Source organism: Prosopis cineraria, unplaced genomic scaffold (genome assembly GCF_029017545.1).
Source record: "Prosopis cineraria cultivar Desert tree isolate PC_DT_omini unplaced genomic scaffold, ASM2901754v1 PC5, whole genome shotgun sequence".
NCBI classification, from domain to species: domain Eukaryota; kingdom Viridiplantae; phylum Streptophyta; class Magnoliopsida; order Fabales; family Fabaceae; genus Prosopis; species Prosopis cineraria.
This window is the reverse complement of record NW_026555336.1, coordinates 35,730,926-35,757,483: the sequence shown is the minus strand read 5'-3', so window position 1 is coordinate 35,757,483 and position 26,558 is coordinate 35,730,926. Positions and strand designations below refer to the sequence as shown.

The 26,558-nt window shown below is 32.6% G+C and overlaps 5 protein-coding genes across 9 annotated transcripts; 2 read left to right on the top strand and 3 right to left on the bottom strand.

Annotated features, from left to right (window-relative positions):
* Positions 1-300: 300 nt before the first annotated feature.
* On the bottom strand, positions 301-5,368 carry LOC129311307 (CRS2-associated factor 2, chloroplastic). Its single transcript, XM_054953529.1, is given in 7 exon segments — positions 301-742; positions 745-876; positions 1,832-1,976; positions 2,139-2,266; positions 3,171-3,396; positions 4,180-4,307; positions 4,520-5,368. Coding segments are annotated over 7 exon segments (1,728 nt in total). The 5' UTR covers positions 5,181-5,368; the 3' UTR covers positions 301-434.
* A 1,154-nt stretch (positions 5,369-6,522) lies between these two features.
* On the top strand, positions 6,523-7,325 carry LOC129311308 (ubiquitin-40S ribosomal protein S27a-like). Its single transcript, XM_054953530.1, has one exon. It carries the CDS (start codon positions 6,608-6,610, stop codon positions 7,076-7,078), a length of 471 nt encoding a protein of 156 aa, XP_054809505.1. The 5' UTR covers positions 6,523-6,607; the 3' UTR covers positions 7,079-7,325.
* Positions 7,326-16,488: 9,163 nt separating this feature from the next.
* LOC129310957 (axial regulator YABBY 4) lies at positions 16,489-19,256 on the top strand. 2 transcript variants are annotated; one of them, XM_054952857.1, is made up of 7 exons: positions 16,489-16,666; positions 17,020-17,157; positions 17,279-17,381; positions 17,834-17,882; positions 17,973-18,048; positions 18,160-18,269; positions 18,905-19,256. In XM_054952857.1, the coding sequence occupies exons 1-6, from the start codon at positions 16,589-16,591 to the stop codon at positions 18,253-18,255; spliced, it is 540 nt and encodes a 179-aa protein (XP_054808832.1). In that variant the 5' UTR covers positions 16,489-16,588; the 3' UTR covers positions 18,256-18,269; positions 18,905-19,256. The 2 variants fall into 2 exon arrangements, with proteins under 2 accessions (XP_054808832.1, XP_054808831.1); XM_054952856.1 differs by having other exon boundaries at positions 16,490-16,666; positions 18,999-19,256.
* A 418-nt stretch (positions 19,257-19,674) lies between these two features.
* Positions 19,675-20,999, bottom strand: LOC129310958 (uncharacterized). 4 transcript variants are annotated; one of them, XM_054952858.1, is made up of 4 exons: positions 20,731-20,999; positions 20,519-20,624; positions 20,239-20,389; positions 19,675-19,909 (listed from the first exon to the last, which is right to left on the bottom strand). In XM_054952858.1, the coding sequence occupies exons 1-4, from the start codon at positions 20,902-20,904 to the stop codon at positions 19,879-19,881; spliced, it is 462 nt and encodes a 153-aa protein (XP_054808833.1). In that variant the 5' UTR covers positions 20,905-20,999; the 3' UTR covers positions 19,675-19,878. The 4 variants fall into 4 exon arrangements, with proteins under 4 accessions (XP_054808833.1, XP_054808834.1, XP_054808835.1 ...); XM_054952859.1 differs by having other exon boundaries at positions 19,675-20,167; positions 20,731-20,990; XM_054952860.1 differs by having other exon boundaries at positions 20,312-20,389; positions 20,731-20,981.
* Positions 21,000-23,541: 2,542 nt separating this feature from the next.
* Positions 23,542-26,297, bottom strand: LOC129312004 (DNA-directed RNA polymerase subunit 10-like protein). Its single transcript, XM_054954539.1, has 4 exons — positions 26,188-26,297; positions 25,989-26,047; positions 24,109-24,203; positions 23,542-24,019 (listed from the first exon to the last, which is right to left on the bottom strand). Exons 1-4 carry the CDS (start codon positions 26,221-26,223, stop codon positions 23,994-23,996), a joined length of 216 nt encoding a protein of 71 aa, XP_054810514.1. The 5' UTR covers positions 26,224-26,297; the 3' UTR covers positions 23,542-23,993.
* Between the last annotated feature and the right edge of the window lie 261 nt (positions 26,298-26,558).

Here is a 26,558-nt window from a genome sequence, read left to right as displayed (position 1 = left end):
TAATAAATTTTGCAAGTAAAATGTATGCGTTCAATATAACTAGAAAATTCCTAGAGATTTACCCAAACAACTTTTCCTTTGGCCAAGATACTGTTACCCAACAGGTCAGCAAAAAGTTGACTGCAGGTGGCTTCTGCCAATTTATATGTTTTTTTTTATTTTTCTGTGGACAGCCTACCAATCTCCAATTTTTATTTTTTATTTTAGTAAAACTACCAATTTCCAATCCGGACAGAAAAGTATTCTTATTTTTCTTTCAGGACCAAGGTCTCAGGCATTCTAATAATCAAGGGGACTGGCTACTGTATAGTATATACACATTACTAATTGGAACTTTCTGACACATTCTTTACGTTTTCATCTCCTTCCAAATACCACACAAACTCTTCAAAATTACATAGGGAGATATGTGAGTGACCCCCATCATAAAATTCTTATTTGTCTGATCTCATTCTAAGCTTGTCAGCAATTAAATCAATAGGTAACGATCCAGGTGGGGCTGATGAATCCACCACACTATTTGATTCATCCTCATCATTTTCATTATAGTTGTCATATAGATAATCCTCATCGTCGTCCTCAGTTGCGAAGCTATCACTAGGATAAGTGTTGTCTTCTTCAAAGTCTGCAAGTGAACCTTTGGCAGTAGAATCACCATCTTCACTGGACAATATGAAAGCTGGGGATGAGTGTTCAGTGGCTTGTGAAGCAACCTCAAATTCCTCTACCTTCTCCAAGAGGCATCAGGATCAACTATAATCTCATCCAGCAACAGAGCTTTGCTCAACTCTATCGCGCGCTTCCACAGAGACGTCATTCTAGGGCTTGATGACATCATGTTGCTATCATCCTTATTTTGATCATCCTCACCCTCACCTGATTAACATAGTCAACATACCATATCAAAGCAAAGCCACACAATACTATTAGCCAATGATGCTTTCACGTTTCACCATGTGGGGATGATGTGGTAAAAATATAGAAACAATCATGTGTTTGTGTAATTGTGTGTGTATAGTTACCACCAAATCATACTTTGTAATAATCATTAAGGTATCTCTAGGTAATGTTGTTATCATGATTTCATCAAGTCATTGTATATGCAAACGCAAAAGAGCCACCTTATGTCAAAAAGTTATCAGAATGAAATTGTCAAACAAATTTAAAAGGAATTTCTGTGCTATACAACACTCCACGTGGGGCTGAACTTCATCTCATGAATTTTAATTCTTCCAATACTTCTCTGCAAAAATCATTTCAAAGTGGTTCCCAAGTAATTGTATTTTCTAGGAGCTCATCCAAATAAAACATACTAGCATTAGTTGATTTATAGATCAATTGACAATTATTTCCAGATTTTCAAGGAAGTAAATGGAAGCTTAAAAAATTTCAGGTCATGCAATAATGCATTTCTAGAACATATTCACTCCTTAAATCTGTAGCAATTACTCCACCATCAAAATTCTCGTATCACAATAAATAATTATGCCCAACCTCTATTTTATTTAGAGAACAAACCAATTCTTATCTAGATCTGAGTTTGCATAACAATCTTACAGTGGACATAAATATTGAATTATTGCACTTCTAAGTTTCACTTTTCTGTTTTGAGGTCTCCCGCCCTTTGTTATTAGAGAATATCTTTGGAATCATACTCTTGCTACCTCTTCCTCACTTATTAATAAAAATTTCGGATAAATAAATGCACACGCGCACATATGTACACACATGGTGCAAAGACTCGGCATCATTTTTTTTTTTTGAAAAAAATTGGGCAAAAAAATCTGCAAGTATAGAATGTTTCAGCCAAGTGTATTTCTCTTTAATGTACCTGAATTGTCCAAATTCCTTGAAATACCAACTTCAGGAAGCCTTAAAACTGGAGGAGCTTGAGGGTACATTGATTTCCAATCCTTCCCTCTCCACATCAATATCTGTTCATCATCAAAAGACAACAGCACACAAGGAACCAATTCCTACAAACACAAGAAGATCAAACCACATCATAATATTCTGACGTTTCATTAATTGAGAAATACATAAATAGATAAGCCAAGGGGGAATGATTACACAATTATCATGCAGCGCAAGTAAAATTAGTGGGGTCATGTATCAACAGGCCTGAAAAGAAAATTAACCTTAAGCTTGGCTCCTATTTTCTTGTAATCACTGGGTTCCAACCCCTTGCAGTCAACCTTCACCAAGGGACTTCCTTCAAAAGCATGTTTTACATCTTTCACAAGGGAAACGTAGACTCCATTTTTAGCTGCAGTATGACTAATGTAAATCAGTAGTCTAAATTTAACAGTCCGATGACGCAAAACCACAAATAATGCGCCCATATATATGTAATCTGTGCCAAGGAGGAATGTAATTACAATTACTTATAACAAAAAAAAAATGCTTAGAATGTGAATAAATTATATGCACTAATCCTGTACCCATGTTTATAAATCACAGTTCTATTCCCTTGTCAAGCATGATGTTGTAAACCTTTTAGTTTTGAAATAAGCTTTATGTCATAAATTCAAATTAAAAATTTAGCAATCACATGATTTATGATGTGCTTGAATGATTAGCATTATGTATTTAATTTAACTTAAACTAAAAAATTATCCCACTATACCTACCAAATATTATAAAAAGATTTACATATTAAAAATAACGATAATATTCTTAAAATACTTTCACATAATATGACACTTATAACTTGAATTATGCTGTAAAATTTTGAAATGAAATTGCATAAGACCCATTGTTCTCACTTCCACCAACTATAAGCATGCCAGAGATATTGGAAACTGCTGAAAACTGACTGAAATGAGACCAGCTGCCTCTCATGATGAAGATACTGAGCCACGCAATGAGCTAAACATAGTAATATAGATGGATAGTTTGAAGGAACTGATTCTACGACAACTGAGTTGTTTACCATTCAGCTACCCTTTTGAAATATACCTCAAATCAAAGACTTTGAGTTTAAGCACAGGCTTGCTTCACATTCTATGATTCTTCTCTTTTTGACAAGACAAACTAGGGAAACAAGTGATGTTAATTTGGCAAATTTCTCCATCCAACTGTGAATAGTGTAAATGAAGGAGAGGTAGTTATGGGATGCAAGCATTAACATACATGACAGAGTGATTTGATGGTCCAAGTGGATGGCTCACCTAATTTACATATTGGCAATAGCTTTTTTCCTTTCTTACGGAATTCATCAGCTTCAGCTTTTGTTAATCCTTCTGGAGCTTCTTGGATAAGTTTTGGGTAAACAGGAGCAGCTGGCTTCCAGAGCATCAATGGATATTGTGGACGGGTACGATAGTTGTAATTTCTCCCACGGAAAAGATAAACTATGCCACCAACTCGATGGATTATTTTACCCCCAGTTTTCTCCTATGTAAAATGGAAAAAGGAGATTAATAGTTATTAAAGAGCTACATGAAATGTCAAAAAAAAAAAAAAGAGTGACATGCCATGATTGGTCTCCGCACTTTTTTTTTTTTAACCCTACACCAATATTAAAATGAAAGTGAGACTCAACCAGAATACAATTTGGAAAGACATTCAAATTCAAAGCCATCCAAAGTAGTGCATTTACTTAATTCAGAAGAAATTAAAAAAAAAAAGGCTTCAAATCAATATCGGTATATGTTTTTTAATAGTAAAAGCGGTGTGGGAAATATGGCTGCCACAGCTCTTCCAAGGCATAGGGGCATTCTCCTTCCAGACCAAGGGTTCCATTATGAGTCATGATTGTATGCCTCAAAACACAAAATGTAAGGTAAATTTTGGAAGTAACTTGCTGTGCCTTGCTCAACAAGTTAAATGGAAACCCCTCCCAGGCCCAGGGAATTTGAAAGCAAAGTCCAGTAATTCAAAGCATGCCCATATCATTGAAGAAGAATCAACTGTGATGTAAGATATAACATGATTTTGAAATACATTACAAAGATTAGAACTTGGAAAATTCATAGGAAACCAGTTTAAGTCTGAATAAATGATTTGCCAATTTCCTGGTCATGTTCTGTTCTAAAAATTTCATATCTGGGAAAGTGGGAGTCATATTGTGCCAAAGCCAGTGATAATCTACTCATGGATAAAATGCAAGCGGTCCGTGCTTACCACCTAGCCAGATTAGACCTTAGAAAAGATTTAAAAAAAAAAAAAGTAGGATACCTCAAGATGATAGCAAACGTTATCCATATCTACGGTTGGGACCCCTTTGCAACGAACTTTACAAACACGGGCTCGCTTCCAATGCGAATGTATTAATTCCAACATGTTATGTGTGAATCCATCCCTTCCTAGACAATGCCATTAAGAAGTCATGGTATTCAATTCTCTATAAACACAAAAACCGTGCAGGGAGCCACAAACCCAACATAATACGCAACACATTGTATAAATCACTCATTATAGTACTTGATGCGGACATACGGTATAGTGAATACATAATTCAATAACGTAGCATAAACGTCAGAGAAACAACAAACACTCAGTAAAATCTAGAACTGACCGAGATTAACCTGGCGATTATTTCCCAACATGGGTTTAACAAGCATTCTTATTTCCCACTTCTTCAAAGGCTCCCCAAGTACCTCCTCCCTCGTCTTCCCCTCCTGTGGATACTTCCCCGATGGAAACGGTCCTGGCATTTCAACGTGCTTCACTCCTTTCGTTCCCGGCGGGGGAGGATTGAAAGAATCAAAGAGTGGAATTTTCTTCTTCGAGCTCTTCAACGGCGCTTTACCAGTCCAAGGCCTTGGCATTGTGGGCGGCGCGAACGGTAAGAACGCCGGCTCTCGAATCGCCATCGGCTTTACCTTCGGCGTCTCGGAATAACTATACTGGAATTCGAATGGGGCTCCGGGAAGAAGATAGGACACTCCGGACTCGCCAATGACCACCGAGCGATCGCCATCCGATGTAATAACGCCATCTTTGACAGGTTTGTAGTACTTGGAGTTGCGATGGAGCTTCAGGGCAGGATTCGATGCGGGTTTTGAGGGTTCAGGAGGGGGTTTCTGGGACTTGAGGGATCTACGAGGAGGTGGGTATTTGGGAATTGGGATTGGAGGGGAAGGAGTGGCGGTGTTGACGGTGGGGTCGGACGGTGGCGGCGTCGAAGGTAAGGAGGAGAAGAGATTGCGGCCAGGTAGTGATGCTACAATCACCATGGAAGTTTTGGAGAAGATAAGACTTTAGTTTAAGCTAATTGTGAATATTGATGCTGCCTCTGAACTGGATAGGAATTTAGAAGAGAGGGAACATAGATTTCTGGTTTTTCAGTTGCAGGTAACGACAGGGGAGCGAACAAGGGGGTGGGTGCAATGCACTGATAGTTTGTGCTCGTCCTGCATCATCTTCTATGCCGTTTAATCCTCAATCTCCTACTTTAATGTCGTCTACCGTCAGCTACGCCTACGACACAGACCACGAATCATGGTCTACTCATTCCTCTGTCGTTTATGTGGTCTATTTTTTGCTTTTATTTTCGGGCCAAAGTTTTTATTCATTTTTGGATGTGTTTTATCCTTAAGAACCAAATTATTCTTTAACATTTCATCACAAAAATTACTTTTTATTTTAACATACTGCTGATTAATGTTGTTAAATTCACAATTTTAAATAAACTTATAATAAAATGCAAATTTAAAATATAAAACCGGATAGTAAATTCTTAAAAATTTATCTTTATTAATAAATAATTTTTAAAAGTATATGATTAAATAATTAAAATATAAAATATGAATATAATTTAATTTAAATATATTTTAAATATAAATTATTAAAATTAAATTTATATATATTTATATATTATTATATTCAATATAGAAATTTTAAAATATGACAACTTATTTTTGATATTTTTTATTAATTTTTAGTTTTATTTTTTATTGAATCAAATCCCATTGCTTCTATGAATCAAATTTTATATAGTATATATCTATCTTATTTAATAAATTTATGAGTAGATTAACACAATTTTATAAATTAAAAATATAAAAATGATAAACTTATAAAGTCAACTCGAAAATTTAATAATAATACCTAATTTAATAATAATACCTGATAACATTTCTCTTATTTGAGAGATATATTAATTATTTTATTAGAAAAGACAAGCAAATAATTTAAATAAGGAGCGAGATTAAACTCATAATTTCTTTTTTAAGAGAGTTTTTATACTATTGTTTTACAAGGATTACAAAGACGTACTCTTAAGTTGCACACCTTACAAGGGTTTGAGGAATATACAATCACAAACAATCAAATAAACTGCTTTGTGGGTTTTTATTTGAAAAAACTAATATTTATGAATAAAATGTTTTATTTGAATAGGCTGTTCACGCCCATTGGGCTAATAAACCCTTGTGTAAGATCATCCAACATGGTTCTAAAATTGGGCCGGACAAATCTGATAGCTTCGAGCACAATTTGCGCCAAGTCCAAGTTCCCCTGTAAGCCGCCTCTCCATCGCTCTCACTGAACCCGCGTCGTACCAAATCTTCAATCGCCTAACCCTAGGAGACTCGGACGAGTATATAAGCCACCCTGCATCTTCTTCGGCCTCTCATCCGAAGGTTTCTGAATCGGTGGCACCATGCAAATCTTCGTGAAAACCCTAACGGGGAAGACCATAACCCTCGAGGTTGAGTCTTCTGATACCATCGACAATGTGAAGGCTAAGATTCAGGACAAGGAGGGAATCCCTCCGGACCAGCAACGTCTCATCTTCGCCGGTAAACAGCTCGAGGATGGCCGGACCCTAGCCGACTACAACATCCAGAAGGAGTCGACGCTTCACCTCGTGCTCCGTCTCCGTGGTGGAGCCAAGAAGCGTAAGAAGAAGACCTACACAAAGCCCAAGAAGATCAAGCACAAGAAGAAGAAGGTCAAGCTCGCTGTCCTCCAATTTTACAAGGTCGATGATTCAGGTAAGGTCCAGAGGCTCAGGAAGGAATGCCCCAATTCTGAGTGTGGGGCTGGAACTTTCATGGCTAACCACTTCGATCGCCATTACTGTGGCAAGTGCGGGACGACTTATGTCTACCAGAAGGCCGGTGGTGATTAATTATTTCGTTTTGGATTATGGGCTCGCTACTTTCTATAATGTTGCCTTTTCTTTTTTATTGTGACAGTTTAAATTTTTGTAGAATAGTTCAGTAGACATCGTTTTAAATTGTATTCGACTACCCCAAGCTTTCGATCTTTTGGGCTTTGCTTTTAACATTTTTGTTTACATAAACTGATCGTTAATGCTCTGTTGCCATTATTAGTCGTTTTGCTTTTATAATTTAGCTCTATGGTATTACTGGGTATTTCAATATTGCCATTAGTTAAATTATCTTTTGGAAAATTTCATTGCGTCATAATGTTGTAAACTGTGTTGTTGACACTTTCGTAATCAAGCATATTATGAAAGGATTCTGGCATTTCTGGCAATTAAGTACATAACAGAGAGTTGAAAAACAGTGATACTATCAGGTTTTAAATTGTATTACATGATGTTTATTTATTAGAAAACTTGCAGCGAATAAATTGCAAATCTTGATTTCAGACCAAACTATATGTGAGTTGAATTTATGAATAATTTTAGGGCTTTTAGAGTGACTTAGTCAGCATTGATATTGGACCCAAGCATTCTTTAGAGGAAGGGTATGTGGAATTAGCTCTTGAGATAGCCATTTGGTTCCTCGGATAGGTTTGACATTACCTTTAGTGGTTATATGTATCCACAGGCTTCATTTGGATGGGGAGGAGAGCCGTAGAGAATGTTACAGGGAAAACTTCCTAAAATAGTTTTTTCCTCCTGATGAAAGATTGATGATAGTATATGGTAGACTAAATCATAGTTGTGAAGAGTATTGGTACTTAGCCTACGGCTAATGAATCTTGTTCCGTCCAACGTGCAAGCATTAAAAGGGTGTGAAAACTTTGTAGTAAAGATGGCTGTTCAACGTAGAATGGAATGAATTTATAAGTCTGTGTTTCTAAATTGTTTTTTTTCTTTTGCAAAATCTGAGCGTTTGTTTACCTGGGAAAATTTGTAATACGTTATGACCTTTTATTATGAAACCTCAGGATTGCATAATTGTGTTGTTATTTTGGAAGAATTATGTTAAAATTTCACATAAGAAAATTAATTACTGTCGTTTTGCTAATAGTCTTAATTCAGTTGTTAATAGACATTGTAGTTATTAATTTTTTTATATGGAACCTATATGTAATTCTCCTTATTATTTTTACAACTCATTTCAATCGCGAGCATGTCATGCTTTTGCCCATTGTCTTTTTTTTTTTCTTTTTAGAAAAATTGCATATGTGCCTCCTTCTATTCGAGATAATCTTATTCAAAGAGTGATTGAGTACTAAATGGATTCCTCTCCTAATAAGAGTTTGAATTTAAGTTGTCACATTGGGAGGGATTAACCCTTGTTGGTAGTAGGCTTTTTCCCCTGTTCACGACAATAATGTAATATTATGTTTATCCTATGCTTGCCCAGAACTTGAAATCTGTGGTTTCCAGCTGAACACAGCTCAGAATGGTCACACATAGTGCCATAGCGATAGGTTAGTACTAATTCCAACACCGACTCTGCATGGTTGGGGACAAAGTTTAAGTTGAATAGAGGACCCAACTTGGAGTGTAGATTTCGAATAGGAAGGAAAGGAAGGAAATGAAAGGGAGATGGCGGGTGACAACAGATCCCACGCAGGAAATGAAATAGAAAAATTTTAGGCAGCGGACAGATGCACCAAGGTGCTGAATGTGAGATTAGGAATAAAGCAAAGCATGAAATGGAATATCTTATAGTCCTTCTAAATGATTGCTTCGCTTCGTCAAATTTATATTTGTTTATCTATAATCCTTTGTTTAAAATATAATTGAAAGTTGTAAGTTTATTATGCTCTCAAATTTTATTTTTTTGAAATATAAGGCTACTTACAAGAAAAAATAAAATTAGCTTAGATCAGAACACAAAATCCCTATTTCGAAGTGGTTATGGTTTGTTTGATAAGTAAACCAGTCAGCATGTTTATTCTTGAATTATTTTTAATCAATTAAATGTACTAGTTGATGTTAAAACATGATTTCGCAACTAGTCCATAAAATCCAGAATAGCCAAAAACCGATTCAAAATAAAGCGAGGAGAAAATAACATTTGGATCCCTTGTAAAGAAAATTATAATTTTTTAGTTACATTTGACAATACTTGAAGATAACTTGATAATGTTAGATCTCGTATAATTGTAAAAAATATATTGGGATAAAATTTTATTTTCGTCTTGAATCAAAGTTTTCACATGAATTAAGATAAAATGAAAAGTATAGCTAATTAAAAGCTTCGAAATCCATGCATTTCACTAACTTAAACATATATATTGAACAACTGTATTGCCATTGGCTTATATTTCATCATGATCTTTCCTTTCGAACACTTCCAAACATGACGAGAAAAAGAGCACGGATGTGAAAATGATTTAATGCGGTCAATGTTATGATACTATTTCAATTGAACTTGTTGGTGATCAAAGTCACAACAAATGCTACAAATGCATGTGATCAAAGCTGTGATGTGATTTTAAATAATTGACAGTTACAAAGCAAAAAACATCTTACTCATTCTTACCCTCTCACCCCGTGTTGCTTTTCCACAGTCCACTTCCTCTCCAGGTATGACTAGTGAACATCGGTCTCTTCATGTGCCCGTCAAGTGTTCGTACTTTGTGTAGAAGTTCAACACTTTAATTTTAAAGAGAAAATGAGGTCATTTGTAAAGGATTAAATGAAAATTTTACTCTTAAATTATAGGCTCAAGAACATTTATATTTTAAATTTATTTTTAATATAATAAGTTTAGAATATAAATGCTTGTTTTAATTTTTAAAAATAATATAATATAGCTTCTACTACTAATGAAAGTTAACTTTAATAATTAATTAATTAAAAAACAATTTTAAAAATTACCAAAAATTATAAAAAAACCAAAAAATTATAGAAAAAGATAAAAAAAATTTCTTGATCCTTGTCTATAATATTTTTAAATAAAAAATTAATCTTTTAATCCTTTAACTTTTAACTCCTTTAACTTCCCTCAATTGTAACTCACTGTAACTCAATCCTTTAACTATAACTCGCTGCGACTTAATCCCTCAACTTTTGATTCACCTATAACACGGTCCTTATTTTTTAATTTTTTTAAAAATTTCTTATCAAATAAGAGGGATAAAAAAATGCTCATATATTATTTTAAATATCCTCCCTTTACTCATTGATGTGAGATATAAATTAATATGAAAAAATTAACAAAAGTTTAGGAACTAATTTGTAAGTGATTCAAAAGTTGAGAGACTGACTCATAGGTGAGGGATTGAATCACGGCGAGTCATAGTTGAAGAATTGAGTTACAAGTGAATTAAAAGTTGAAGGACTAAAAGATTAATTTTTTCTTTTTAAATTAATCATTAAAGTTAATATTTGTTAACAATAATAGTTATATTAAACTGTTTGAAATCTTGAAGCAAAATTTTGCACTAAAAACAAGTTTGGAGTCCTAAATGCTTTTAGATTTATGCAAATTTGTTATTTAACCTTTTGTAAAATGATACTTAAGACTTAGTAACCTTAACTGTCCAAATAAGTTGTAAAGACTAGCAAAACCCATTTTTTCATATATGATGCCAACTAAATTTTATGATAATTTACAACTCATTTTCTAACATTCGTAATTTGATTGTTTAATATTTACAAAACATTTTCTATTACTAATCAGGTGAGGGCATTTTTGTCCATAACTTTTTATTGGTTGGTTTTGATGTAACATCTCAATTTAAAATTTAATAATTAATTTAGGTTAATAGAAATTTTAAAAAATATTTAAAAGTAAGTAAATTAGTAGAAATGATTATTATATCTAATTTAGGATATAATTCTAAGTTAAAATTTTAAAGATTATTATTATTATTATTATTAGAAAAGAAGAAAGAGAAATATAATAGAAAGAGAGATTGAGAAATGAAATGTAAATATATATATAAATGTATGTGTGTGTGTAGGAATTAAATAAAAAAAATGGGGAGGTGGAATGTTTTACTCGCATGGTTACATATATATATATATATATATATATTAGATAAATTAAAAAAAAAGAAAAAGAAGGAGCGGACGTGCTGTAATGTACATACATACATACATACATACATACACACACACACACACACACATATATATATATATATATATTAAAAAAAAGGGAAAGGAAAGCAAAAGGAGGTAGGACCCATACTTTTTTTTTTAAAGCCCACGCATTCTCTTCTTATTTTCTCTTCATTTCCTTTCTCTTTTGTGTGCGAACAGAGAGAGCATTTGTGAGCGTGAGTTCGCCAATACTAGGGAGCTACGTTTTTAAGATGAGACTTTCTTAATAGAATATTTTGAGTGAGATTTCAAGCTTTTCAAGATTAAGTAAGTGTTCTAAAAATTTTTCTTAACCATCTTTCCTTTTTGGTTTTAGATTTTGTGGTGGTAGAAAATCTAGAATTTAAAAGAGGGATGAATTTATGTTGAATAAGTGTGATTGTTGAAGTTTTTAGTGGTATAATAAATATTCTAGAGTATAAATTTATTGATGAACTTAGAATTTAAAGCTTATGGATCAAACCCTAGGCTAGATTTTTATTAAATCCAAAAATATATGTTAATTTATTGAGGTTTAGATGATTATTTAGGATGAGAAATGAATTATTATGGCTATAGGATGATGATTCTAAGCTTGAGATTTAATTTTTAGGTATTTTAGGTGCAAATTTATGAAATAAAAAAAATTTGATAATAAAATTGGTTTAGAGGTTGATTTTAGCTTATTAATATTTATTGATGACTAAAAGAGGAGTTAAAAATTTTACTTAATAATACTAACCCTAGATTTGTATTAAGATTGAGATTAAAAATTATGTTGTATTTTCTAATCCCATTATTAGAGTTATTTTATTAGTTTAAATAATTAAAACTAATATTTATATTATTTATAGATTGTGTTGTTAGTGAAGATTGTGGTGGGAGAGAAATTGTAAGGAATAATTTATTGAAAAAGCCACAAGGTAACCATGCTTTTAATTTGTGTTTAGTGTTGCTTCATGTTAATTGGGTAATTATTGAGAAAATTATGAATTGTTGTTGAGAAATTACTTTATTATGTTTACGAAAAAATTGTGAAATTGTAGATATACATTTTCAAGTATTTTTGCCAAGTGGGATGTCATATTATAATATTGTTAAAAAAAAAAAAATTGTGAAGATTGTAATATTGTATAATTGTATAATATTGTTATGAATTTGTTTGATTAGTGTGGGAGGTGTTGGGAGACTGTTGTTGTTGTTGTATTTATGTGCCACGTGGTACGTCCCTATTGGAGCCCAATAGGTGGCTTGTAAGGGCTCGGGCTAATCTACCTTTGGCTAGGTAATTTAGCACCAAGTAAGGGTTACGGCTCAAGATTAATGGAGGGAGATAAGGATGGTTGTTTGTTATGCACTGTAATATTTTTTGTATTTTGTTGAAATTATATTACTGTTGTTTCCCCACTTAGCAAGCACATATTTAACTGTTTATATATACTATCATATATTGGCATTAGTTACTGGAACTTTTGAGTTTTATTATCTCGTTAATAAGTTTTAGGAGAAGAGCCACGAGTGGCGCGTGGAGGAGTCCCTAAAGTTTAGTGGCATAGATCCACTGTCTCTTTTGGGTATTTAATTTATAATTTTTAATGTGTTATATTGTCAATACTAGGGCGTTTGTTTATTGACAATTATATGAATGTAATCATGTAATCATGCCCTTCAAACTATTTCTACATTTGGTACACTTTGGATGACTGTAATTTTAATCTTTGATTTATTTTGGATGGTTGAAATGGTATGATTATGAGGCTAAATAATTGGCTTGTTTTGGGAATTGATTAAGTTGTTAGTTATTGGTTTATGGTTTGCATTTATTGGGCTTATAAGAATGAAAAATGTGATTTTAACTCAATGGCATGTGGAAAGTAAAAATTTATCTGAGATATTGTATTATGCAAGTTTAAGCCAATTATAAAATGTTTTATATAAAAATTCATCTGAGATATTGTATTATGCAAGTTTAAGCCAATTATAAAATGTTTTATATTGAATTTATTGATATAAAATGTGTTGGGTGGCTGTAACCCAATTATGGTTGTAAATATATATTAGTCGTATAAAATTATTTTGTATTATTTAGAAAGGAGTTTAATCTTTTTTACCATGGTAGTGTTTTAAATTATAGAATTGTTTTAAAAAAAATATAGAATAAGTTGACTTCTGTTTATCATGATAGACACTTTTCTACCTTGATTGAGTTAAATTGTTTTTTTAAAAAAAATTAGGGTGTTACATTATATTTGACATGTAAGGACTTGGGGACTTGTGTATCGCACATATTAACCAAATTTATCTATCATTATCTTTCTTTCATGGGATTACACCAAATATCAATTATTCAATTTTAAAAGCTGTTTTTGTACTTTTTTTTTAAAAAAATGTTTTTAATCCAATCCTTTTTCATGAGAAAAAGGGACACACGCATCCGTTCATGCACAATAATGATATTAACATTAGGTTTAAATATAAGATATCTTCTAAGAAAGAGAGGTGATCTTGTCATTGGGACAATTAAAAAGTTATTTTTCTATTTGATAGACCATCCAAATCATATTCCATGAGATAATTAAAAGAAGACAAATGCAAGCTACAAGGGAAGATATGAAGAAGTAGAACTATCCCTTTTTTCAAATCATATCCCACGGTTTAATTTTGGCACTTTATGCTCATAAAGATTGTGTGATTTCTCATTTACATTGAGAAGAGTGGTATGAGGGCAGGTGATAAATGAACATGGATGATGGAACAAGCAAGTCTTTTAGAGATAATGACAAAAACAAGAAGGGGTTATAATTTGGAGGAATTTTAATAATTAAAGCACCTAAATATGCGGTTCTTGATTCCTACCTGCCACCCAACTTTGATTCATTTTATCAATAGGAGATCATGATCCCATTATTATTGAAAGGATATCTTCCTACAATTATTCTTGATCGCTGCTTATATCCCCATAGTTTTGGACATCGATATCAATCTTGTTAAAACATTTTCACCTAAATAACCGTGAAATAGTTCAGATTTGATGAGGCTTTGAGATGAATTTTACTGCTTCCATAATTCCAAATGAATTATAGTGGCACAATCTTATTAGTCTGAGTTTGAGGATATTGCTAACTGTTGTGCTTGTGTTTGATTTCTTCTTATTTTCATTGTTGTTATTCAGGATCCAATATAAATCCTATATGATTGAGTCATCTGTTTTACGTTATAAAAAAAATCACATTTAAGTCACACTTAAGCAAGTTAATCTCAAATAAGTCCCTTGAGTTAGCTTAATTACTACGAAGTTTCAAGAAATCTGAGTGTTCTTTCTAATACATATGAAAAGATAAAATTACTCCTAAAAAAAAAAAGAAGATTTAAAAAAAAAAAAACCTCTTCTCCAACTTCCAGGTTAGACTCTCCCCAAAATCACAAGAAGAAGACGCAAATAAAGACCAGGCGCTTCTTTATCAAGTACCCATATTCAACTCATTTGTTATTGAGCGTGCATAGCGTGGACGATGGTTTTTTTTTTTTTTTTTTTATCTTCCTTTTTATTATTTACAGTATAATTTTGTCTTTTCATATGTATTAAAATAACAGACAAGTCCTTTGGGACCTCTCAGTTATTAAGCAAATTCAAGGGACTTATATAAGATTAACTTGCTTTGGGTAGGACGTAGATGTCACTCTCCTTTATTTCTATCTTCTCCAGTTGTTTTTTGTGTGTCCATTGTCCTAGTCGAAGTTGATTTTTTTTTTTTTTTGACTTAGGCTTCTGTGTACTTAATTTTATCCTTCCACAAACTGATTTTATTTTTTCAAAAAAAAAATGGAGTAAAAATATGTGGTTAACAACATTACGCGTATGGTATGTATGAATGGATCTCCTTCAAGGGGAAAAGAAGAGAGAGAAATTCGTCTCTCCTATTTTTGGAATTTTTAATTCGTTTTTTAGGATTCTTATTTCTAGCTTTCATACATTTATACAAAACCAGCCTCTTTCATACCTAGCAAGTGTTTTTGGATCTCTTAAAAAAAAAAAAAGACTTACATGAACGTCTCTCTCCTACTTTGTTTACTCTTCTCTCACTCTTAAAAATGACTCTTTAATATTTAGGTTCAAATGATAATTTTATTGTATATTATTATTCTTTTCCAGCTTTCATACATTCATACAAAACAAGATAACTCCCATCCATTTTCATGTCCATCAAGCGCATTTGGAACTTACAATAATAGCTTACACGAAGGTCTCTCTCTTCTTCCTCTTCTCTCTCCCTTGAAAATGACTTATTCCTATCAAATATGATCTAAAATTAGATGATTAAAATTTCAAAATCAACACAGCCGATTTATGTAGTGACTTGATATTTTTTTGAACAAGGCTATACCTCCAAATCTTTTGGATGCAAAAAGTTAAATCGAAATAGTTATATTTCTATTTAGACTCAACAATAATTAAATCGAATGCTCGTTCAATCACCAAATTGTACACGTCAAGGTCAACATTCCTTGCTTGTACATGTGATGAGTAAATGTTCTGTTTTCATAAAGACACATGAAACAAGTACTTGACCCCGCAAATAAGCGTACAAGTTTGAGCCACACACACAAAGTCTCATGAGAAGAAGAAGAATTATATGGGTAAAGTTTCTCTGTCATTTCTCAGCTGGGACGTGACTGTAATTTGAGAGAGGCTTGCTTAGTCTTCCCGCACTTTAAGGTGAAATGTTGGAGCAAATTAGGGCAACGAAAAGCTCCACAAGTACCTCGCAGTACAAGTAATTAAGGCAAAGATTATGATTGATTGAGTCTTCTATCTGTTTGGATCGCTGAATTATTCTAGTCAATTTCAAATGAATTTGATCGGTTTATTAAGAAAACCCTTGACACACATGTTTGAGTTTCATCCAATCAAATTAAACTGGACCAATATAATTGATTGAGTTACGTGACATATATTAGATTAAATTCGAGAATTATTGACTTTAATTAAGAGTTGCTCTTCCAATGTAATTTTGTAAAATTCAAATTGATTATTCATAATTTGTGAATAATACCAAGTTTTATAAACATATCACTCATTTTTGGCAATAGATGCCCAACCTCTGTTGCTATTATAGTACCATTTATTTGAGTGTTGCATCCAACAGGTCACCATTTCTCATGTCATATCATTGACTAGTGTCTTGCCACAATGTCCAAACTCTTAACTTTTGATACTATTTTTTTCTCTCATGCAATTCGAAACAGGACAGAAGAAAAAAAATCATGAAATAATTTGTTAATAACGAAACATGAAACTTTGTTCCATTCTCCACCTTCAACTACAAATGCTTCCTCGTTTCATCTCAATATCTCAGCTTCGTCCTCTCTCTCTCTCTCTCTCTCTCTCTCTCTGACTCAGCCATGTCAACACTCAATGATCTTCATCTTCAAGAGCACATATGCTACGTGAAATGTGGATTCTGCACCACCATCTTACTGGTACTGATCATTTCACCTCTTAGTTTCTCTTCACTACTATTCATTTTTATAGCTTTTGTTAGTGTTACAAGATCCAGTGCTACTTAATACAAAAAATAGTGTTTCTATTGCTAGAAAAACGCAGAGAGAGAGAGAGAGAGAGAGAGCGCGCGCGGTAGCTAGCACTTCTTGTATGAAGCGCTATGGCATGTATTTATTTATTTTGTTTTAGAAAACTTATAGGTAGCAGTTGCAAGAATAAAACACTACTTTTGGCTAGGAAGCATAACCGCTTGTTTTAATTTCTTTTTTCGTGGTAATGCTGATTGATCACTTTCTTTGGTTTTATTGTCTCTTTAATTTGTTTTCATTAGGTCAGTGTCCCATGCAGTAGCTTATCAATGGAGGTGACTGTGAGGTGTGGAAACTGCACAACCCTCCTCTCTGTTAGTATGATGAAAGCTTCTTTTGTCCCTTTTCAACTCTTCCCCTCTCTTACTTGTCTGGATCAGGTACTTCGTTCATTAACCTTCTCAATTATTCTAAGTTCATTACATGCATGCTGATTTCAAATGCTTTTGTGATGATGATGACTATATATATATATATATATATATCTATCTATCTCTTCAGCCCAAAGAGGGTCGCCCAGAAGAAAATATTGCAGACAAGAGTACTTGCTCTGATAGTGGGGAAGATGATGCAATTCCAATGAGTTATTATGCCATTAATGAACGTAAGTAAGACCAACCTTGATTGATCAGCTTTGCATTATAATAAAGGTGTTTGTTAGCTTTTCAAAGAGGTCATATTAGTCAAATAAAGTGTTGCAGAAAAATGACCATTTGATGGAAATTAAACTAACATAGTATCGGAAGTATAGTTTCACATTAAACACTATATGTATCACATATGTCCATCAATTTACGTGTATACTCCAAGTTTAGGGGCCTGTTATGTGAGGTGTAAGGAGCTTAATGTGTGTTTGTTGTTCTGTTTCTAAAAAAGACTTTTCTCAAAAGCTCCAATTTATTGCTTCTCAAATGTTACCTTGAAATTCACTTAAAGGCACGTTTGGAGTCTAAAAAGTGCTTCCAAATGGGTCATAAACAAAACTTGATACTGAGTTTGAAACAGGTTTTGATAATCCCCATTTCCTCTTTTAATTTATTTATTCTCTCTGCATAGGCCCAGGGAAAAGACAAAAAACACCTTCAGCTTATAATCGCTTCATCAGGTAATATTTCAATATATACACAGAACTGTACTAACCATTAGCATCAGAACGTGAAGATAATGTAATTCATAATATTGGTTTGATATGCAGAGAAGAGATCAGAAGGCTGAAGATTGAAAATCCTGACATGGTCCATAAGGAAGCTTTTAGAACTGCAGCAAAAAATGTAAAGAGTCAATTCTTTTTTTCTTTTTCTTTTTTTTTTCAAAAAAAAAAAAAATCTAAGGGCATTATCATTAGCCTAATGCCTGAACAATTACTTATGTTCACATTTCAGTGGGCCAATTTCCCTCAAGCTCAATCTGAAGGAGATGAAGGGAGTAGCCAATCAGGGCAGGTTGAGAATACAGACTCAACATGTGGACCCACATGAAGATGATTGAGGAGGTAAAAGTACAGTAATTTCCAAATCAGATTAAAGCTTATCATCAGTACAAGGGCTTTTTTGGTCTCTTGCTAGCTTCATGAAATTTCTTATCCTTATTTATCGTAGGAAAAATATAACTTTCAAACCCTGCATTTTGTTCATGTTTTATTATAAGTTCTTGCACTTTTTTTCTTGTTTTATAAGTCTCTACACTTTCAATTTTTGGTGTTCTAGGTTTCTAAATGAACAAAGAGTAGGACTTTAGAGGGACCTAGAACACCGAAAAATAAAAGTGTAGGGACCTAAAATAAAAAAAAAAAAAGTATAGGAACCTATGATAAAACACGAGTAAAGTATAGGGATCAAAAGTTTTGTTTTCCCTTTATAGTAATAGCTAATGATATATGCTTGTGATACGTGTCCTTCAAATCCTCCACACTCATGCATGTATTCAGAGACAGATAAGGAGAAAATAGCAGACCAAGAATGTAATTGTAAAATGTGAACTGAACCTCATTTACAATCAAATTTTCTAGTGTCTCTTTCTCTCTGTATGTATTTTATATATATATATATATATTGCTAACATTTTTTTTTATATCTGTTTCTCTGGTTTATCCTCCAACTGACACATGTTAGGTCTTTGTGATCTTAGAAACAGTGAAACTATATGGTATTTCTGGTATAGTACTTTTATGCTGCTGTAATTGGTGGAAGACTTCATGTGTGAAACTTTTATGTGAATGAAGGAGGTTAAGGCCTACGTGGAAGTACCAACAAGGAGTTACGTCTTGGCGAGGACAACTTTTGAATGATGAAACCTCAATATGACAAAAACTTACTATTTCTATCTTACCTTAGAGGTTGTCTGTCTCTGAATCATTTGTCTTCTGAGAATGGAAATCTAAATAGAAAGTTAGAAACAAGTGGGTATTATTATCATGACTCATGAGAGATTGCCTGTCAGAGAGGGTCCATTACCAATAATTGATTATTATTTTTTTTAATTTTTCTCTGATTCTTTTTTTCCTTTTCCCGAGTGAACCAGCTCCATTATTAGTCTTCACAATAAGTTTATGGTTAGAAATTGCTTGTATATGACTTCCAGTCTTTACCGTTCATCTCTCTCTTTGTTTCCTTCATAAGTTGATCCAACCAATATGGCAATAATTTTGATTTGTGGTCACATTAAAACAGAGACTTAGGCATGTGACTTAATAGAAATCCTAATACTCCAATGGGATGTATTTGAAACAAAAATACAAAGTTTAAATCAAGAAAATGACAGTCTAAAAAGCTATCTGGAGTGTTCTAAAGAGTAATTTTTACAAGTATTATTTATGTTTGGCTAAAGTACTTTGTATATGGTCTGAAACAAACGAAACAATATTTAGATTTGCAAAAGGACTTTTAGAATCCTAAAAGTTGTAACCAAACGGGCTCTAAATTACAAAATAAAGTCCAAGTTCTTAGAATTATGTAGCCTCATTAGTGAAATCACATACATTGCATACTGCATATTTATTTACATAATTGGATGAACAATAAAAAGAAAGTAACTAAACTTTGGCTTAAACTTTGTCTTCAATCTTCGCATTTCATTAGCGAATTGCTTGGGCTTTACGCATGTCACTTGCCAGCATAATATATATCCGAAGGGCTAGATGCAGAAGATAAACAAAATCAGTGTATGTAATAATCACCATTAATTCTAGCAAGTATGGTAATAAATATATCATAAGTGAAAACTTCACTATCTCAAAACCCATGATACATCTTTAACTTGCAGGAATTAATAAGAGTTCATCATGCTCGCTAGCTTTTCCCACACGTGATTATTCATTAATTACTAATAACTAATCCTTTTACTTCCACTGTTTCCTTCTCGCTAAACTCTGTCCTCTTTGAACATATCTACCTGAAAAGTAAAATAAGAATCCATGTGAGACTCTTTCTGTACTTTTCCGCAACTAAATGCTATCATATTACCTCTCGACATGCTCATAAGCTTCACTTAGCCTGTACAGGCTAAAAGGATATAGAGAAGATTCAGGTCTCTTACGTGTAAAAGGCCTTGGTGAGATAACTTGGAAATATGCTCTGAAGAAATCTTTATTCTCCTTTTGTAGCTCTTTCCACACTGCCCAACGTAACAAGAATAAATTTATATTCAGATAAACCCTTCATATTGTGAAGTATAGACATACCATATATATTTTCTTTTTTTTTTTCTTCTTCTGAAATACACACACATACAACTGACACACACCTGTAAGTGTCACAAGTGGTGTAATCCTTGCATGCTCAGCTAGAGCCTTAACGCATTGGTCTTGGCTCATGTGTAGGATCAAGCATCTCTCTATGAGATTCTGAACCTGTATTCAATTTCAAAGCATGAAGATGAAGTTATAAGCATGATATATTCAAAGAGTAAACAGATATTGAAGCAGAAGAGAATATATCAGATGTGGAGAATCTCACCATTCTAATGTATCTTTGAGGGTGGCAATAGAGACAAGGAATGAAGGGCTGGTGAGTGTGATGCTGATGCATAGTGTAGCAGTGGACGAAGAGAGAGAGAGAGAGAGAGAGAGAACAAACAAAGAAGAAATAGAAGTAGAAGAAGAAAGCAAACAAATGTGAAGAAAAGTGCATGAACTAGTTGCAGATATTTTCAAGTGTTCTTTTTACACACACACACGCGCACACAAGAGACAGCTAAGAAATGAGAGCCTTATGTGTAATGTTATCCTGTCATATCCTAAGTGAAGGGCCAAAATAGCTCAAGAAATCCTAACGATTGATTCACCTCATCTTCAAAGAGATAAGTCAGGCCATGTTACCATCTCTTTATCTTTTTTTTTTTCTTTTCTATTTTTGGGAGTGAATTTTCTGTGCTGCTAAAGACTATAATGTGGACAAGAGCATAGCCACTAGAATCACTCTTATTCTACCCCGTCACTGTGCTATCATAAAAGGCATGAATTAATATACCTAATTGGTTAGATATGTTATATGGGTCCTATGTGATGTATATGCCATGAATGTAGTGTGGTCCTCCATGGAAGAAAAGCCAATGAACTGGTCCACTCATGGGTAGATGAAGAGTTCAATTTCATCATATTAATAATGGAGACGGTGAGGTTTAGGACAAAAGGAAATACAAGTTGAATTTCATTTGATATTTGAAAACTGACTCAAGGTTTCATCTATAACTATATTATATTTGAACCTCGTTTGGTCCTTGTGTGTGTTTTTATTGAAGCATTATTCTTCTGTTAGTCGTTCACAATCAAAGCAATTATGGCTATTCTCAAGCAGACGATATAGCCCTTCTGTGTAAACCCCCTCTTAATGTCATCCTTTCTATTTATAAAATTTCAATTTATGACTTCTATTTAAAGGGTGTTGGAGTATTTTGACATTCGATCTGATCCCATCATTTCTCGTGATATCATTATGAAGATGAAAATGCTTGGAATTATCCATCGTTTCTTCTGAGTATGCCCAAATTCCCTATCGATGTCATAATTTTGGCTACGCTTGAAAGTGGGAAAAAATATGCTAAGTGAAATTGTATCTAAGACTCAATTAAATCTTTCGGAGTTAAAATGTCTTCACGTGAAAGAGCAAATAATATAATCAATGAAAATATGAATAGATTTTGTTTTCATTTTTCTTTTCATTACTTCCCCCCTCTCTTTAAAAATACTTTAGAATAAAGATTTTAGATCCCGTGTATATAATTTCCAATAGTTTAAATACATTCATACATACACATTTGTTTGCATCAATATTTATCATAGTACATAAATCCAAGTCAAAATACTTGGTTAAGTCAGTAAACTATTAAATCAATATCCTTTTGCTTTAATAAAATAATTTGTTTTAGCTGATTTGATTATGGTTTAACTATACTTTTGACCATTAATTTTTATACTAGTGCTATCATTGATTTAATAATCAGTTCAGTTTTTAGCATCTTAATATTTAGGGTAAAGGTATAAATTTAACCATGAATTTTTTTTTAAGGAGCATCTAATATCTTATATTATGGAGTAATACACAAAATAAATCATCAACTAACAAAATGAAGCATGTCAACCTTCTGTCGCTATCAATTTATGCCTAACATTTGTTCATTGTCTTCCCTAACCTTCCAAATCCTTGTTGAACAAGTAATCTAAAACCATTCACTCAGTGATCAAAACAATGATTGTATGTGCAAAATGTATTTTGGTTTTACAAAGACAATTCTAGGTTCAAGAAGACAAAGTTGAAGAATTGGGAGGAGTGGCTAATGGAAAAACAAAGAGAATGAAGGTCTCACAAATTTAAGTTAATGGACATTAGCTATAAATTGACGGAAGGTTGTACATGCTTCATTTTTTTTTAGTTGATAATTTATTTTGCTTCAACTCATAATATAAGATATCAAATGTTTTCAAAAAATGATTTACAGTTAAATAATTTACACTTTTACCCTAATATTTATAACAATACTTGCTTTCACATGAGGCGCACATCTATTCTGTTCCTGTTACTCAATTTCTTCTATCTTACTTCTTCAAACTTTACAATAGCTTCATTATTAAAAAATCATTAAACAAAAGTTTAAGTGGATATAGACTCACAGGCAAACTACAATTTAAGAGATTTCATGTTATTGAAATAAATTCCCAAAGCCAATACAACCAACAACAGAGATAACAAACTGAAAAGTTAACTTCAACAACCCTCCTAAAGGAATATAACATTCAACCTGCTCCGCAACAGAATCATTAATTGAACATTTTTCTGATAATCCCTTCATAAAGTGCAAAGTGTATTGGCAGATTGGTTAGATAATATAGGGGAAAGGAGAAACAGCTTTACAAATGAATCAGAAGAAAATTAGGGAGTTTGGGTAACTAACTTCTAACTTTTAGAAAATATTTTTAGTGCTTTTCAAAAATTAGAAGTTGTTTGAGAAAAAATCATGAAATAAAAAGTGAATCTTAAAATTGCTTTAAAAACACTATTCAATCCACATTCAACCTTAATCTTTAGTGCCTGTATGGTTTTTCATTTGTCAAAAAGTGAATCTTAGAAGTGCTTTGTAACCAAATTTTTATTTAGATATATTTTTTTAAAAATTAATTTAATAAACTAAAAGTTGTGCAAATTAATATAATGAAAAGTGCTTTCAAATGTACCATTACTAAAAAAATACATTAATTTTTATAATTGATCCTTTTGTTATATAATATATTATTAAGTGAAAGGTTGAAAAACCAAACACAACCTCAGTCATTGCAATAAAACCAATGCTTTCTCAATCCAACTGCTAAGCAGAAGCCATTCTTGTACAAACTTGTTTAAACTGTAATACGCACAAAAGGCTGCATTCCTACATATAAATTCACATGACAGCATCAATTTCAACACAAGGCTTACCACGAATTTAGTCTTTAAAGTCATAACATGATGTGTTCTGGCCGGAAAAAAAAAAAAAAAGGAGTCATAACATGATGTGATATCACAGTCATCACACTGACTGATACACTTTAGTGGCTGAGTAGCTAGCATACGCTGCATCATATGATAGTCTTTTTAAAACTTCACACAGCTCAATTGGCTCGAACAGACTAAACATGTCTGATGATAGACAATTTGAAGAAGTAAAAGAAGGCAAAATCACTACACTTGACCAGAAGAAAGTGACAAAACTGGTTTCTGAGTCATCTGTAGTTCCATAAGCTGTCTTAGCTGGGCTCAGACTTGTCCAGAGCTGCAACCGAATGTATCAGCAGATCAAATTAAATAATATTAGAAAAAATGACGCAAATCCAAACAGAATAACAGAGGAGTATGAATTACCATTGTAGTTCAGTAGCTTCTCAATGAGGTCAACATGGGTCATCAGCATGCGTCTACAGCAATAACGAACCAAACCCAAAGCGTCCAGTGCATCTCTGCATTTCATCAATATCAATACATATTAGTATAACAAAACTAATACGCGGTAGAAGCTAGACGCTATGAAAATGTGGTTGAGGAATACAGCATTGCAGTAATGTCATCTAGTAGTCATCAAGGGTGTGTTGCAGCTATAGAAAAGCTATTTTATACGAGGTAATTGCAAAAAAAAAAAAAAAGGTTTGCAAATTCCCAAAAGATGATGTTGGCATCAGAAGTCACTTTTCAACCTCAGAGAAAAGGGAGAATGACATTTAGGTCCTGAAGGAATTAATTAATGACAGTTCAGTCCTTGACAAAATTTTCTACAAAACAAATTAAAAATATCAATTCAAACAATTATAAATAAAAATTTTTATTACAATTTAAAAGTTATATTTGATATTTAAATACTAATTTGTAATTGAAACTTTTGAATTTGTAATAATTTAAAACGATATTTTTAATTTATTTTTCAAAAAAAATTTTGTCAGAAATTTAATTAGTATTAATTCATTGTTTTGAGACTTAATAGTTATTCTTCTAAAAAAAAATGCAATAAGCAGGACCTATACGGCTATGTCCATGGACATTTCAAAAAAGTTGACAAATATATTAGATAGGTATCTGCATGATATACATCCGGTACTTCAAAATACACAATATATTTTAAAAACTTCTATTATTGATTTTCTCCCCCTCTAAAATGTTCCAAAATAACTCAAAAACCTAGTTTTGTTATTAATATCTCCATATCACTCTTGAAATTCTGATTCATTACTCAAATATGTTTATATTGTTCATCTTTTATATGCTGACCTGTTAAATATATACATAATTACATATGTATATTTCCTGCATCCATATCCTAAACTTTAAGAACTTGTTGTACCCAGTGTATCTATTTTATCACCCAATGCGCAACCCGTATCTATGCATTATAGATGTCCATGCTTAAAATTACAAGGCCAATATATTCAACTTAAGTACAGCAGACATTTGGCACTAAAACAGATGCAAGTTGAGGAAAATTGATATCTGAAAGAGTAATGATGCATGCTCCGTCAGTCAAATCATGTAAACGGCGGTTAGCGATTACAATTTATGAATACTTGAGCACAACTACAACACAATTATAAACCAGTTAATAAATCCAGAATCTCTCTACGAGCTTTAACAATTCAAGAAGACGATACATGTTTCTAGTTTATAGAATTTAAGGAAATAACACCCGTTTGTTGGCAGTCGATATGATTGGAAACACGCAGTATTGACCCAAAAACACATACGAATGGTCGAGCATGTTTCGTTCAATTATACAATATTTGTAGTCCCAAAGTCAATTTTAGAGATTATATTCATAAATGCCAGTCAGAAGCTAACAATAAAGAGAGAGAAAAAAAAAAAACAGCCCCAAAAAGGACAGATTGAAAAGTGAAATTAAGGGATGTTTAAAACTGTTTTTATTTTATTATTTTAAAAATTAATATTTTATTAAATATATTTTAAAAATAAAAAAATAATAAAAGTAGGTATTTTTTTATCTCTCTTATTATTTAAAATAATAATTTCAAAATACTTGAAAATTATTTTTATTTTTTATTTTTTAAAATAATATTTTACTTTCTTTTTAAATACTTTTTGAAATCACGTTATAAAAAAATTTTTTTTATTTTTTCCTTCTGAAAAATAAAAAGCTGTTTCTAATTTACCAAACAGGCGCTAAATTTTGGAACTGATCAATATCTCAAACTCAAAAAACAAAGACGCAAAAACTGAAAAAATAAAAATGATATACCAACCCTTCACTGTAGTCCGCCTGCAGAAGATCCAGATAAGTATCCCATTTGTTTCCGATCACCTGCGGACAAAAATTGACTATCCAATTAATCGAAACCCTAAATCCTGCTCCGAGAAACCATAAAAGGTACAATCTTATATCTACCAACAGTGAAAAGAAGTGGTTTAATTGGCACATGGAGCTGCAGATGTAATTATTACCTTTCCGCAGGTGAAACAACGAACGGGAATGATCATCTTTCTCTATACACAGTGGCTCAATGCGTTGTCTCTGAGTCCGTTCTTCGTCACAAATTTCTCTGATTTATGTAATTTTTTTTATTTTCTCCATCTGAAAAATAAAAAGCTGTTTCTAATTTACCAAACAGGCGCTAAATTTTGGAACTGATCAATATCTCAAACTCAAAACAAAAACAAAGACGCATATACCAACCCTTCACTGTAGTCCGCCTGCAGAAGATCCAGATAAGTATCCCATTTGTTTCCGATCACCTGCGGACAAAAATTGACTATCCAATTAATCGAAACCCTAAATCCTGCTCCGAGAAACCATAAAAGGTACAATCTTATAT

Bases quoted from the DNA above. Each gene is read 5' to 3' on its own strand.
- LOC129310958 (XM_054952858.1), bottom strand. From the start codon at position 20,904: ATGCACTTTTCTTCACATTTGTTTGCTTTCTTCTTCTACTTCTATTTC. The intron at 20,625-20,730 runs GTGAGATTCTCC...AATTGAATACAG, and splicing joins CTCAAAGATACATTAGAATG to GTTCAGAATCTCATAGAGAG. The intron at 19,910-20,238 runs GTAATATGATAG...TTCTGCATCTAG, and splicing joins GCTTATGAGCATGTCGAGAG to CCCTTCGGATATATATTATG.
- LOC129311308 (XM_054953530.1), top strand. From the start codon at position 6,608: ATGCAAATCTTCGTGAAAACCCTAACGGGGAAGACCATAACCCTCGAG.
- LOC129312004 (XM_054954539.1), bottom strand. From the start codon at position 26,223: ATGATCATTCCCGTTCGTTGTTTCACCTGCGGAAAG. The intron at 26,048-26,187 runs GTAATAATTACA...TTTTGTCCGCAG, and splicing joins GTTGTTTCACCTGCGGAAAG to GTGATCGGAAACAAATGGGA. The intron at 24,020-24,108 runs GTAATTCATACT...ATTCGGTTGCAG, and splicing joins GAAGCTACTGAACTACAATG to CTCTGGACAAGTCTGAGCCC.
- LOC129310957 (XM_054952857.1), top strand. From the start codon at position 16,589: ATGTCAACACTCAATGATCTTCATCTTCAAGAGCACATATGCTACGTG. The intron at 17,158-17,278 runs GTACTTCGTTCA...CTATCTCTTCAG, and splicing joins CTCTTACTTGTCTGGATCAG to CCCAAAGAGGGTCGCCCAGA. The intron at 17,883-17,972 runs GTAATATTTCAA...TTTGATATGCAG, and splicing joins GCTTATAATCGCTTCATCAG to AGAAGAGATCAGAAGGCTGA.